At 44.3% G+C, this 14,227-nt stretch overlaps 1 protein-coding gene across 1 annotated transcript in view; it reads right to left on the bottom strand.

Annotated features, from left to right (window-relative positions):
- Window positions 1-14,227, bottom strand: part of HSD17B2 (hydroxysteroid 17-beta dehydrogenase 2) — a 609,784-nt gene that overhangs the window by 131,180 nt on the left and 464,377 nt on the right. The window contains exon 4 of the mRNA XM_069638513.1: window positions 1,403-1,540. Within this exon, the coding sequence (XP_069494614.1) occupies window positions 1,403-1,540 (138 nt within the window). The remainder of the gene's footprint in view (window positions 1-1,402; window positions 1,541-14,227) is intronic.

Raw genomic sequence — 14,227 nt, 5'->3', positions numbered from 1 at the left:
CCTGCACCCCTGATGAATATGCAGGAAGGGGTCAAAGTTTGGGATCTGTGTGTAGAGCTTGGATGCCAATAAAGGGAACTCCGGCCTGGGATGAAGCAATAATTGAGGCAGAAGAGCGTATTTGCACTAATAGCCAAGGTTATTCGTTACAGTCTGAATGAATCCCAGATCAAAACCCCCCAGATAAGGCACCTGGGAAAACGGCCACTGCAGCCCTGTCCCCATAAAGGCTGGGTTAGAATGTGTATATGTTTGTCTATGATTTATAGGTGACCCCTCATTCAGGTACAAGTGCTAGGCCCAGCACTACTCTTTGCATGCCAATAATTAATGTGTAGTTTAGATTAGCTAGAACAGTTACATCTTATGGACACAGCCTGACCTTCACCCTGCGAAGATGAGCCCAGCTGACCCACGTGCCCACAGACCGCCCCAGCCACAGCAACCAATCGGAGTCTGGCATTGTTTATTATTACATACTGGGCCATATGAGTCCACCAATGAATGTTGTTATTTTTCGCTGTATGTAATGACCTCAGTCATGACGCGTTTTTCTTTATAATGTACTGTTCATGTATTGTTTGCCAGAGCGCTCTCAGAGCAGCAGAGTCCTCTGCACACCTCTTTTACCTGATATAAAATCTGTTCAACTTGCAATCTATCTCCTGGTCTCATTCCCTACTTGGGTGTGTACATTTATTCTGAATTTGGGATCTGCATTTGGGGAATGACCACCTTCAATCTCTACGCCTGAACACAATGCACTGCATAATTGCTATAATGTTTTAAACTAGTCATATTTGCTAGTAATGGAATAGTCATCTAAGTCTAATTACTATTTGCATGCAATGTAAATGCTCTTTTATTTCCATATCCGCACAGACTACAGTCTTCTGAAGGACCTTCCACCCCCACAGCACTTGGAAGCCATTACAATAGCAGTAGGCGCTATGCAAATACCAAACAACATAGTTTAAATGAGATGATGGAGATATGAAACCAACAATAGTTACTGACTTACCTGATGGCGATAGGAAAGGAGGATGTCATATTAGGACTATTGAATAATATATGGCTTTATATAGGAAGGTATAATCACCAAACTACCATTCCGCAGTAGAACGTAACAGGCTGAAAAATTAAGAAAGCATTGGGCAGAGAGGGCGTTAGCATTGTGGGAGAAGAAATACAGAGCTGGAGCCTAAGCAGAAACTGCTTGTAAGACCTTGATCACACTTTTGGTATGGTTGAGGGGGATTTAGTAGGCCAATCCCTGGATAGAATAGTAAACGGTTAAAGGTGAGTAGCACTATTAACAATTATTAAAGGCCCATCTGGAATCATCTGTTGCCCTGGAAAAAAGACCAATGACATGAAAATAGAGGCATCATTTAGCACCTACTTGTTCTGAAGGCACCAGGTTGAATTGTAGCCACTTTAACACCCCACTTTGAAAGCTCTTGTCTCATTACTCCAGAAAACATAGACAAAGCTGCCTTTGAGGCACCATATGCTGCAAACCCAGGCAGTGGGGCGTGTCCTGCGTGGAAAAAACAAACGCTGGTATTAGTAAGAAAATGAAAAGAATACACAAGCTATGCCACAATTCTATGACCTGAAGTTTTCCTCAAAATATTTCTAGTCTTAAACATCTATTTAATAACAATTTGCTAGACAACACTGTTGTTATACACATTATTTCACAATTCTTAATAATTTCAGTTTAACAGGACAATATGAAATTCCTATATTAAGAAAAAACTTTATAAGAAACATATTGTCATTGTCGTGAGGCACCAAGTTGTCACATTACAAAAATACTAGACACTTTCATAAAATGAAGTAGCCGTCTGATGTAGTTTTAAGAGCAAAGTGAAAAACATGGGTCCAAAAATCACCCAATAAGGATTCGTGTGTGCAATTCAGGAATTATGGATTCTTTTGTGAGAACTACTTTTAAAAAATATTAATACTAATAAACAGTGGTGCCTCGAGTTCACTCTGGTCGTCCAGGACCAAGCATTGTGAGACAATGGTTCCCCAGACATCCACAGATGGTAGAGTAGGTGCTGGTTTCTTTCTGCTCCATCATAATGGGCGGTAGAAGAGGAGGTGGCAGACTATTCCCGCCCCCCTCACCCGCCCCCCCTCTTCCATCCCCCACTACCTTAATAATCAATACAAATAGCTGTTCATCAAATGAGGAGAAATGGCCAAGGGGAGTTTGGTGGATATCCTTGCAAGTCCCACCTGTGAATTACTTTATTCACCAAGATATAATTCAGAGAACATTTTAATAACCAACGACTTTGAAGTCCCAGATTTACATTTAAATACCACTGTGTAAAGGATCTTGAAATGTGACCAAGAGATACTGTCAGGCCACTTACTAGGGGGGGTGGGGTCATTGGGCCCAGCGGGCTCCAGCATAAAGAATCTACCCTCGGTGACACTTGTTGTGGCCGTGCTTGGTCCCAATTGCTGGCTTCCTGGGCGCAGCAATGTTCACGGGTCTGCGCATGCGTGGCCGTCCGTGTCCTACCTTCCACAGATGCACAGTCCATCTGGACTTGGGACAGAGTGGGCTTGTGTTAACAAGCCTTGTTTGGGTCCCAGACCCTTATTAGGGGCCCGCTTCCCTGAGCATACTGAATCTCGATTGCGGTTCGCTCAGAACTCTTCCTGTTCCTTGTTCTTCAGTGCTCCTGTTCCTGCCTTGTACGCCTGTGGTGCTGCCTTCCTTTTACCTGCCTGATCTCCTGGTCTGTTCCTGGGTCTCTTTTCTCTGTCTGGGTTCAGCCCCAGTCTCATGGTTGGTTCCTGTGTCCCTGTTCCTTGTTTTGGGTTCTCCTTGGCATTCTCTTCTGGTTGGGCTTCCACCTTCCGGATCACCTACCCAGGTTCCCTTCCTTCCAGTCCTCCAGTCTTGTAGCCCCTGTTACCCGGTTTCTTGTTACTGGGGCCTCTGCCTCTTTGTACTGCCCTGCCTAGCATCTCCGTTTGGTACCCTGCCTCCTATGACCAGCGCCCGGCCTCCTCTGACCAGCGTCTTGCCTCCTGTGACCAGCGCCTTGCCTCCCGAGACCTGCGCATTGCACCTTTGTGGAACCTTATTATTCTGCTGGATCAATTCTACTGTACATTGTGGGCTTCCCTGACAGTGCTTGCACAGTCCTGATGCCATGCTAATCAGGGAAGTGCTGCCCGGTCCAGACCCTACCTGTTTAATCACCAGGAGGGGGTTGGGTTGGTGCTGCGCATTAGTAGTTGTTCAAATCAGAATTTTATTGATAGTCTGGCTACCTCTTCACATCAATCACCAGGAAGATCAGGTATGCAGTGCCCATGTGATGCTTCCTTTAACAGATTGAGACGCCTCCCTTCCTACTTGGACACGGAGGAGATTTCCAAGAGCTAACAGGCCTGTTCTGTATAGGGAAGGCAACGGCAGGCCCTTCTTCTGTTCCAGTCCTTCTGAGTCCCGTTTTGGTCCTTCAAACATACGCAGCTAGTAGTCTTGTTGGTTTTGAAGACATGGATTGCTTGGCGGAACAGGTGTATAGACACCTTGGCCCTTCTTGTTTCTGGAGCTTCTGGCAACTATATAAATTCTTCTTTTGTGGCAAACAGCAGCATCCCACTAAATCACAAAGAATGCACTACAGTGCTGTTAGTTATTGATGGGACCCAGTTATCTTCCGGTCTTATTCATCAGCATACTGGGACCCTGCTCATGTGAATCAATGAACAACAAGAGAGTACTTCCTTGGATGTTATCAATTCACCCTCATACCTGGTAGTGATGGGTTTACACTGGCTGTTGTACCACAATCCCCAAATCAAGTGAGAAAAGCATGACTCTGGTGTTTGCATCCACGCGCTGTACCCAAGACTGCTGTCCCTCTGATATATATCAGACTAGCTCAACTGCTACTCCTTCTTTGGGAGACAAGATGACTTGTCCCTGTTCCTTACTAACAGTACCCCAGGATTATTCTGATTTTCCCAGTGTATTTGCAGGACCTGGGGATATCCCTCTACCACCTCACAGGCATTTCACCTATGCCATCAATTTGTTGCCCAATGCTGTCATTTCCAATGGGAAGGTGTATTCTCTATCCCCATCCAATAAAGAGGTCCTACAAAGTTACCTCGAAGACTGGCTCAAGAAAGGATATATATCACACCTTCCAAATCGCCACGGGTATCCTTTACCCTTGATTTGCAATATCGTGGAATCCCTTCATGCCACCCTGGTTTGCACTAAGTTGAATCTCAGGAGGGCCTATCACTGGGTGTGGATCAAGGAAGGGGATGAGTGGAAGATGGCCTTCAAGACTCCATATGGGCATTGTGAATACCGGGTAATGCAATTCAGCCTGTGCAATGCTCCGGCCATCTTCCAATGTTTCATGGATGAAATATTCTCCGATTTGATTGGGGTGACAGTTTGGGTGTACCTAGACGACATCCTCATTTCTTCCATGAACCTGGAGGAACACGTTTGCCATGTCAAAGAGGAGCTGCAAAGATTGTCTCGTAACCACCTGTTTGCCAAGGCAGAAAAGTATCATGAAAGAATGGAGTTCCTGGGGTATGTGGTTAGCAATACTGGGCTCTTATGGATGCAGCCAAGTTACAAGCCATTCACGACTGGAAATAACCACACGATCTGAAATCTCTTCAACGGTTATTTGGTTTTGCCAATTTTTACTGACGGTTTATACCTGATTTCTCACATTTGGCAGTGGTTTTGTCTCGCAAGGTACCCTTTCACCGGGATATCCAGAGAGATGCAGCTTTCAGGAAACTAAAGGATGCCTTTATGTCAGCACCTATCCTTTGGCTTCCTAATGATGAGATGCCATTTATAGTCAAGGCGGACGCACCCGATTTCGCCATTGGGGCAGTGTTGCAATGATCCAGGTTCCGGGACCAAACATCCTATTGCTTACTATTCACGCAAGCTATCCCAGATTGAACAAAATTATGCAGTAATCGAAAAAGAACTACTGCCCATAAAAGCTGCATTTGAAGAATGGAGACATCACCTATTGGGGGGAAGGTTTTCTTTGGAGGTATGCACTGATCACAGGAACTTGCAGTATCTACATTCTTTACAGTGTCGCACCTCCCGACAGGCTCGTTGGACCTTCTTATTTTCCCATTACGACTTTGTAGAGACCTATATTCCCAGTGCTCAAAACCTGAAAACCGACACACTGTCTTGCTCTTTGGCGAAAGATGCTGAAAGAACCAATGTGGGTGCTCTGCTGATCGCTCCTAAATATTTCGTACTCACTCACACTCCTCATCTACAGTCAATCTTGCGGGACACCGTGTCAGATCCTGCTAGACCAGGGCTATTATGCCAGCCCCACGTATGTGAACCTAATGCACTGGTGTTCTTTCAGGGCTGACTGTACATTCCTTCTGCAGAAAAAATTAAACTCAGGTGCAGAGAGTAACGTCAGACTACTACCCACTTGCCCAATTAGTCCATCATCTTTCATCAGTCAGGCCCCAAGCCAAGGCTTCTTCATTATAGTTGACCTTGCAGCCTGCTCTCTGTTCTGGGATGTTCAAGGAAGTGTGCGTACACCATTATCTTCATCTGGAGCTTAATGAATAGCCCTTGTTTTCGACTTCTGAATTACGTGTGACGAGACCATGATTTTGTCAATTTCAGCCTTTTATTTACTCCTATTTCATTTATTTAAGCTAGATGTTATTACTCCTCTTGGCCTCTGGAGATTTGGTTGCTCTTCCTCACAGAAGCTTTTCACATCTTTAATTGTCCAATACTTGGAACTTGCAGATGTGTTCTTCTTTGCTTAATCTAAAAGAAATATTTCTTGCATACCATGGCTTATCCTCTTAACTCCTTTTGTGCCTTGCTATAGCATCTTTGATCCCAGGACAATAGACTCATTTGTGTTCCTCACACAAAGTTGTTTTTCCAGGATCTCCTGACTCTGCAGCCCTGGTCTGTCTCTGAGGTAGCTTGATTGGTTTCATTCAACCCGACTCCGGCGTCAATCTTTTCATCATGGCCGCCTTAGACACGCTATGTTTTCTTCTGCAGCAAGCTTCTGTATGTCTCAACAAACTTGCATTCACTTCATCTCTACTCACTCATTCTTTAGCGCATGATTTCTTTGTATTTGATTGTATGTTTCTCTTATTACTCCAGATAAACCTTAATTCTTTAAGTAAAAGCCTATTGTTTCAGTGTGTCTTTGTGTCTTTCCTTCATGACGTCACTCTGCCCTTGTCCGATTTCACTAATAGCTCTTCAGTGTCCGATGGCGTGTGCACACATTGTTCCACCCTTTCAGTGCGAGGGCACATTCAATATTGTTATCTGAGTGCATATCATCTCTCATACACTCCATGTGGTAGTGGGACAATACCTGGTGTCCCACATAGGGCTCTTCTCCTGCTTTTCCAATATGATGGAGGTGAGGGGGCGAAAGCTAGGGGTGATGTGTCCACCTGCTCCTCTACAGCTGATATTCCATTTCTATGATAAGTTACATTTTCAATTTCTACAGTATGTCACTAATTACATTTAGTTAAAGATTATACTTACATTGGGGTAAAGTGAAGTGTGCATTAAAAAGATATATGTGATAAAATAAATGAGGCAGGGCAACTATGTACAATATTTCCATTCTAAGAGAAGAGAATGAGAGATGTGGGAGAATCCGAGGTGAAGGAAGACATACACTCCACCTCAGCTAGTTGGCATTCTTTTATTATTGCTTTGTTGTGTCTGGGATGTGTGCAGTCAATTTGAGGGGGGTCTTTTAATGGGCGAATCAACCGTTTCCCACGATGAAACTGTCCTTTATGTAACTATCATATTTGCAGATGGAATAACAAATCTGAGTTGAACGCACATGTTAAACATGACCACCATGTTTGCCCTCCCCTGGCCTCTCTGGGGCAGAGCGCTGTAGCAGACCTCAGCAGTGGTAGTAGATGATGGTGTTGTCTTCTGCAACATCATCATCTGGTCACCATCAGATACATATGTCAAGTCTTACAGATGTGCATCTCCAAATCATTATCTGGAGCAGGATACAGAGGGTAGAAAATACTGATTCATCATAAGCCTCATTAGGAGGTCCACAAATTTGGCTGTGGGGCTTGTAGATCCATCTTTGATGGCTATCCTTGTACGCTAAAAACATTTGGAGATGACGCTGGTAGCAAGGCACAATATACTGCTCTATTTGACTTTTTTCAATCAAGCAAAGGCTTGTCATCTATAGTCAGATGCATATTATCTCCCAGATACTGCTTGAGCATTTTCCTCTGCTGTCCTCCTTAATATGGACATGTGTTCTATATGGACATGTGTTCTGTCCAAATTTCTAGTCTATGGGTATTACAAATAACATTCCACCATATTTTTTACGATGAAGTTTCTCTAAGTTTTTCCAGTTGGATTTAATTGTTCTTATGGCTAACATAATAAGTAAATCAAACAAAAATGTGCTATATTTACATGTGATATCTTGAACAATAGCACTGCGAGCAAAAAGAGTCTGAGGGCAGAAGTCAATTGAAATATACCGCTCTGACGGTGAGACTGCATTTATGCACCCGATTTCCCTCCTGATCTACAGCACCCACGATTTGGCGGAGTCTTTGTTGTACTGTATGTAATTTGAACAAGCCCTACCTTTATAGTCCCTGCCATTTCGGTATTTGCTTACGTTGCGACATTTTATACCTGCCAACTATAAGCTGTCTGCAATTAAATATTTGTAACTTTCATTTTTTCTCGTCCGCAACGCTTCTAACATATTGAATACATTGTACAATTGTTTTAACTCTTGCTCTCTCATACCGGCGTCACCGGAAGGAGGCAGTATTACATTCTAAAATTTATAGTGCAGTTGCTCTTGGCATTTTCGATTTCTGAATATCACCAACCTTTACCTTAACAAGATACAAGCCTTGTTCCAGTTATGCAATCAAGCGCTTATATCTAGATAATCACTGTATTCGTTGTGACAGGATTTTCGCCTGCTCTAATCCGAGTATTTGTATATATTGAAAGATGCTTAAGACAATGTATCACCTTAACTGCTACCTCTGAAGTAGACTGTAGTCAACCCTAACGCTGCACTATTTTGCTGCTAATATGTACAAATACTGTCTAAATGTAGTGTAACTTAGTACTTGCCATTAACACCTGTTTTAGGGCCTGCACGCTTTGCCGTTTACCACCTTTGTGGCAAGACTAACATGACACTGTCCCGATTTTGACTCATATCATCATACATATTGCCCTGTCACTGTGTGCCCCTCTTTGCCTGCCTAATTTGATTTGTGCCACCCTATTCATTGTTTTTCCATTGTGAGCCCATTTATGCCTGTCAAATTTGATTTGCCAATCTTAAGGAGCTTCTAAGTGCTTACCCCACATCCCTTCTCATATATTTGTATTATTGTCACACTCTGTTTGCACTCCTGGGGTTTAGTATACATGAGTCTTGGTTGCTGTGTGCATGTTCTTTGACACAAAGCTATTCACTGTGTGATCTTGTGCACATTTCCCTTGCCATATTCACTGCCTTTGTCCTCACCTGACAACTTTCTTCTACAGGTTGCCCCTTCTTTTTAGGTTTGAGACCCTTCAAATTGTGCTCATTTCAAATGTTATTGGGGCAAATTAACCTTATATTTTATTTAGCATTTTTTAAGGGCTCCCTAAACAATGTAATATAACATAATTTCCTAATAAGTTTATTTATAAAAACGGTGTTGTATTAGTTGGGGAGAGGGCGAGGGCAGGGTTCTGCTGAGGTCTTGCGACATCATGCCCGGTGCCTTTTCTTTGTTTGGGACGGCTTGAGTAATGCTTGAGGGCTTTACAGAGCGCCACATTGAGAGCTGAGGTTTCTACAAGCCTGGCACGCTAATGCTCTCAGACCACTATGGCCATCACGCAGAAGATCTCTCGTGAGGGGTCCAGAGCATTGCCATCTTCCAAACTAATCGGAAGTCTATACTATGTAAATACCAACCCTTTTTTGTTTGAGTCGAACACAGTATACTCCTGCTTAAATATATAAATTTGTTTCGATTATAAGGTTTGTGGATTGTTTTCAACCACTACTTGTGCAATTTTGCTTTCACAATCTGGGATTTCCCATTATCCACAAATGAGCCGGGCTCACTTCGATCAAATCAATATCGTCCCCTCCATATCTGCAAACATGTTGTGGACCCACACAGCAGAATATACGGCTACAAAACAGATATCGGTCTGTAGCCGGCACTTCCTCATTGGCCTCTTCCATCGGCTACATCTTCATGGGCCCTTTCCACAAGGCTTGTATAGATACACAACACACACACACCCTGGGCTAGGCTTTCCTTGGTCCTGGCATCCTGTTTCTCTCGACCTTTTAGTGGAGACATTCTACTCGACCCAAATGGCCACACGGTCAATCATGCCTTGACTATACTTGATATAGCCCCTCATGCGTCCAAACAATACATCTTCAACTCTTTCTGTACATTTTCCAGTCACGATGACCCTCATCTCAAGATGCCTTTCACTGCTCGTATTCTTCTTGCAATTCCTGTCCCTTCTCTCCGTCCTCCCGTCCTTTCTTCTAGCAGAGGAAGATCTGGAAACAATCCACCACTTTGTGAGCACTGGTATATGTACTTTGTGACTCGGTCCAGTACGAAAGCTCAATTAATGAATACCTTGCCCCTCGCTGGGTACTAATACAAAGTAAGGACATCCTTACAGTCGCAGTGGTAGCGCTAAAGCACCTACCTCATTGCAGCCCTGGGAGCGTGTGCCTGTGGTATTATGGAGGTCTACCACTGGAAGTGACACACTCAGTATTACAAGGTGAAATGTTGTGCAATTCAATCCCCATCCTGAGAGTGACAGCATTGCAGTATGTATCAAATCGGACCACAACTTTTTCAGACACGTGTTTCCCTCTAAGGGAAAAAGCATTTTATGAAATGTGTGGACATTTTACAGTTTTTATATCCACCACATGGGTGTGAAAAGGATTCCTTGACCCTTCCCTGCATTATAAAACTTGTGCCCTAGCAGCTGCATGAGCGGCCTCTGTGTATACTCCAATGTTATCCTCGGGATGGGGACTGACATGCACAAAAATACAGTCAGTTTCAAGAAATATCGCCCGTTGTATTTTATTAAATACATCTGCTACTGCTGTAAAGTGGTGACGCTTTGATGAGGGAGTGGGAGCCTCTTTTTGCTACTGGTGACCCCTGTAATAATCCCGCGCATCAAGCCTTAAAAGAAAAACTGCCCAGGTTACAATGAGGCCGTGAACGTGAATAGTACTCATTTTAACCTGTTAGAAGCAAATAAAGGTTTAACAGTAAATCCTTAGATTTTGGTTGGAGTCCGTCACTGCTCTTAGATAGTTATTCTAGACCACTCCCTTTGACAAGTGCCCCCCGTTGCTCCAAGATGCATGTTCTCTACTGCCCTTTTTGGCTCTCACACCTGCCCGCACTGACCGCCATGGGGCGTGTGCACACACCGGCTTTTCAATCCACATGTCTTGCTGCCATTCTTTGTCTTCTGGACCTCGCTGTTGCCCCAGACCTCTCCACACATGCATCCCGCCTCGCTGCCCTCCCTCCCTTGCTGCATTCCCACAAGCCGGCCTTGTTGCCCCCCACCATGTCCTCCACTCCGCCTTGTTCTCCGACTCGATGCCTCCCTCCTTGTTGCCCTAGGAGCAGTTGCTCCTTGGGCGGTTTCTGCTAAATTAAATATCCTGAACGCTTACACCCTTACCTGTACTTTACCCAATTCGCTCAGTGCCTCGTACTCACACGGCCACCTGTCCCATGTTTCTTGAGGTTATCTACCCCCAACCCATCAACCTTATGAGACTGGCGGTGTCCTCCTCCTGTGGTTCATCTGCTGTGATTCATCGCGCTCCAGAATCTGTCTGCCCCAGGTACTTAACTGTGTCAACTCGACCCAAACAACTGTAGTTTTAGCACATGATAAACCAGGTCTGCCATCAGCCACTCGATTTATAAGCACCATGCATGGTCTTCATTGAAGTTAAAGTCCTGTAAAAAGAGGTATTGCGAAAGCCAACAGTTTCAGCTTGCAAATAAGTATTCCATTTGCCAGGGACTGCTATTATATGCCCAGGTGCTCGCACGATTTTGCACCGGTTACCATTGATGGCCAGTTAATACCATTACGGCAGTGAGTGGGAAATGCCTGCCCTGTTCCCATGCCTACACAAAAGCTTTCAACATGCTAGAATGGCTTTCTCAGGGATGGCTCTTTTGTGTATGCGTGCGGTATTGTTTCTCCTCTCTTCATGGGTTTAGGCAATGGAGCAGTCAGTGGGCGCAGGAGTGGATAGCCTGCTTCCTCTGTATCCATCCAGTGTCCCAAGGGTAAACATTTCAAGTTAATAGCCAGGCATAGTCACTGACCCCCCAATTTGCAACATGCACACAGCACACCATTTCGTACTCGCCAAGACTCCGATATCACTTGCCAATAACTAGTGAGCCACATTTTGAGGCCAGGGGTGACCTGTCACTTTTAGCATGCTGATAGTTCATGTCATGTTACAATGTATAGTTCGTAAATACTTTGATTTGCACCTCCTGTTTTTGCATGATGTAGGTAGAGGGGGCTCAGGCTTTTTTTTACTGTTGTCAAGTCACTGGACTCTAAAGATCAACTGTGGTGTTATACGTTTCAGAAGACTGGCATGTCTTTAGAATTGAATTTTAAAGTTACCCACCAGTCTTATGAAAGGTATAACAGAGCGCGTTGACAATGGATGCTTGTGTAGTAGTTTTGTCTTATCCCTCAGCGCAAAAGTCTGCCTTCTCCACTCCACCCCTTTCTTGCAGTGGTCATGATGTCCCCCCCCAACATTTTCAACAAAGTTACTCCACTGGACTCTCCCCGTTTTCTAAATGGTAGTAAGGCTCTGGGTCACTGAAATTCTCCATTGGAATCTATACCCTCCTATTGAACGATCAGTTCACCAAGGATCTCAAACGGGAAAGATAACAAGAGTTAGAAGCCCGAGATCAGTAAGACCGGATTTCTGGGTGAGAGATCGGAAACAGCTTCCAGGATAAACGAAAGTGTGAGATTCAAGATCCTCGCCAATTCAGTGCATCTGTGTTTAAAACAAACAAGCTAGCTATTCACAGACTGAAAAGGGGAAGCGCCCTCATGTCTGAGGTTCATTTTACACTATTAACTAAATCCTGGTCGCATGACTTGTTACTACTTACACCCTAGTTACTTTAGCTACATATTGCGGGCTCCAGCTTGGCCTCCATTTACACTTGCAAATGAATATTCTAAATGTGGTTACATTTGCAAAGAGTCTTCTTTTACTATCAATTATGTTAACTCATTTGTACATGTTTCCCACTTCCCACTCCTGGTGCAGGTGTTTGGTTTTAATTCATCAAATGTATTGAGCGTTTCAGGCACTGTAGACTCTGACCCTCATTAGTTGTTCTACTCTGAAGATGTGCATGAGCGCGCATGCGCGCGCGCAGGAACACACACACACACACACACACACACACGAGACTGTGTGTTTTCATAAGTTTGTAGCATTTTTTACAGTTTTTTCAGCTTTTTTGGGAGGATGAGTCGCATTTGCAGTTCAACAGATAGGTTTCACACATTGTTTGCACACCAAGCAAGAAAATATGCACCCTGATCAGCTGCCAGTAGAAGCTCTGCACAGAGCTGTGCTTTGGCTAGATAGACCGGAAGGATAGGCCCTGCGGCAACGAAGGTGGGCCTTATCCCTCATGACACACTCTATGCCACTAGTCACAAGCCAAAAGAGCTTGGAGGTGCTGATCAGACCATCCCCCACCCCGTTACACATGAAACAAACATCTGTACTTTAAAAGCTAAAACCATTTGTAAAGGATCTGGTCCTACTGGGAACAGACAGTCCCTTCTTCAACGACTAGTGTGAAAGAGACAGAACATAAAGGGAAATAAACTTGTAGTTCAAGGCAGTTAAATAGGACGACCAACAAAGGAAATTGTTTTAGCAACTGGTTGTTCAATGGGAGGGTATTGATCCCAATGGAGATTGTCAGTGACCCAGAGCCTTCCTACCTTTTAGAAAACGGGAAGGGTCAGAGTTAATAGTGCCTGAAGTGCTCAATACATTTTATGACTTAAGACCAAACACATTTCAGGTACTACATAACAACAGATGTTGAAAGGAAGGTGACACCAAAACTCTAAAGGAACAGCAATGTATTTGGACTTTGGAAAGAGTAGGCCCCATGCTCTTAGCCCTACAGTATAGGTCTCTGCATCCCCATAAAAGCCATGAGGGAAAGCCTCCCAAAAAAAGGGAAGGAGTAGGTGACAAAGTCAGTGTCCTGACCCTGCCCCAGAGCTGCCAAAGGCTGTATGGACTGGCAACATCAGGCTGTAGGGCCACTGGCCGAGTGCCATCAGTTATGTGGAAGAAGACAGGGGCTGCCTTCTCAGAACCCTCTTGCCAGTAAATGCCCCGCCCTGATCAAGGGATTAGGGTCCAGACTTTTACTGAGAAAAGTAAGAATTCTGTCCTTTTTCTCCCATGTTCGGTTTCCCAGTTTTAAATGAGGCCCTCCTTGACTCCTACAGAGAGCCAGAATAGAGCCGCGATAATATCAGCAAGATACAGTAATACCAATTGCCGAGTTGTACTACAATGGAGCCCTAGCCCTGCGTTTGAAGAAAGAAATTCACCATACAAATACCGGAATAGTGTGCAGTACTTCCCCAAGCAAGCCCACTTACAGGTTGGAGTCTGAGAATGTTGAGGAAGACAGCACTGGAAAAGTTGCCGTCACTGGGGAAGCTAAAGCTGCGGGAGCATGCATTGAAATAGCCTCGGAATGGCAGGCAGGAAGTAGGGTGTTTGCCTGATCCCAAAATGGCTGCTGGGCCATTTAAAGCCTCTTTGATGGCTGAAGAACCTATAGGTGAACGAGATCACCTACTTAACATTACAAACCAACCCCTACTAAGAAAAGGAAAGGAGTACATCTTCAATATCAAGCTTGGCTAGTAAAACAATCACCAAGCTAGATATAGAAGGCTGAAACATGCAAGGTGGCAGTTGACGAAACCCAAGAGACAGCACAAATTGGAGAAAAGGAGATGATCAAAAAAGAGAAACAGATGCATATTATA

Source organism: Ambystoma mexicanum, chromosome 1q (assembly GCF_040938575.1).
Source record: "Ambystoma mexicanum isolate Mex_15411 chromosome 1q, UKY_AmexF1_1, whole genome shotgun sequence".
Classification (NCBI taxonomy): domain Eukaryota; kingdom Metazoa; phylum Chordata; class Amphibia; order Caudata; family Ambystomatidae; genus Ambystoma; species Ambystoma mexicanum.
This window is presented reverse-complemented; position numbering and strand designations above follow the sequence as displayed.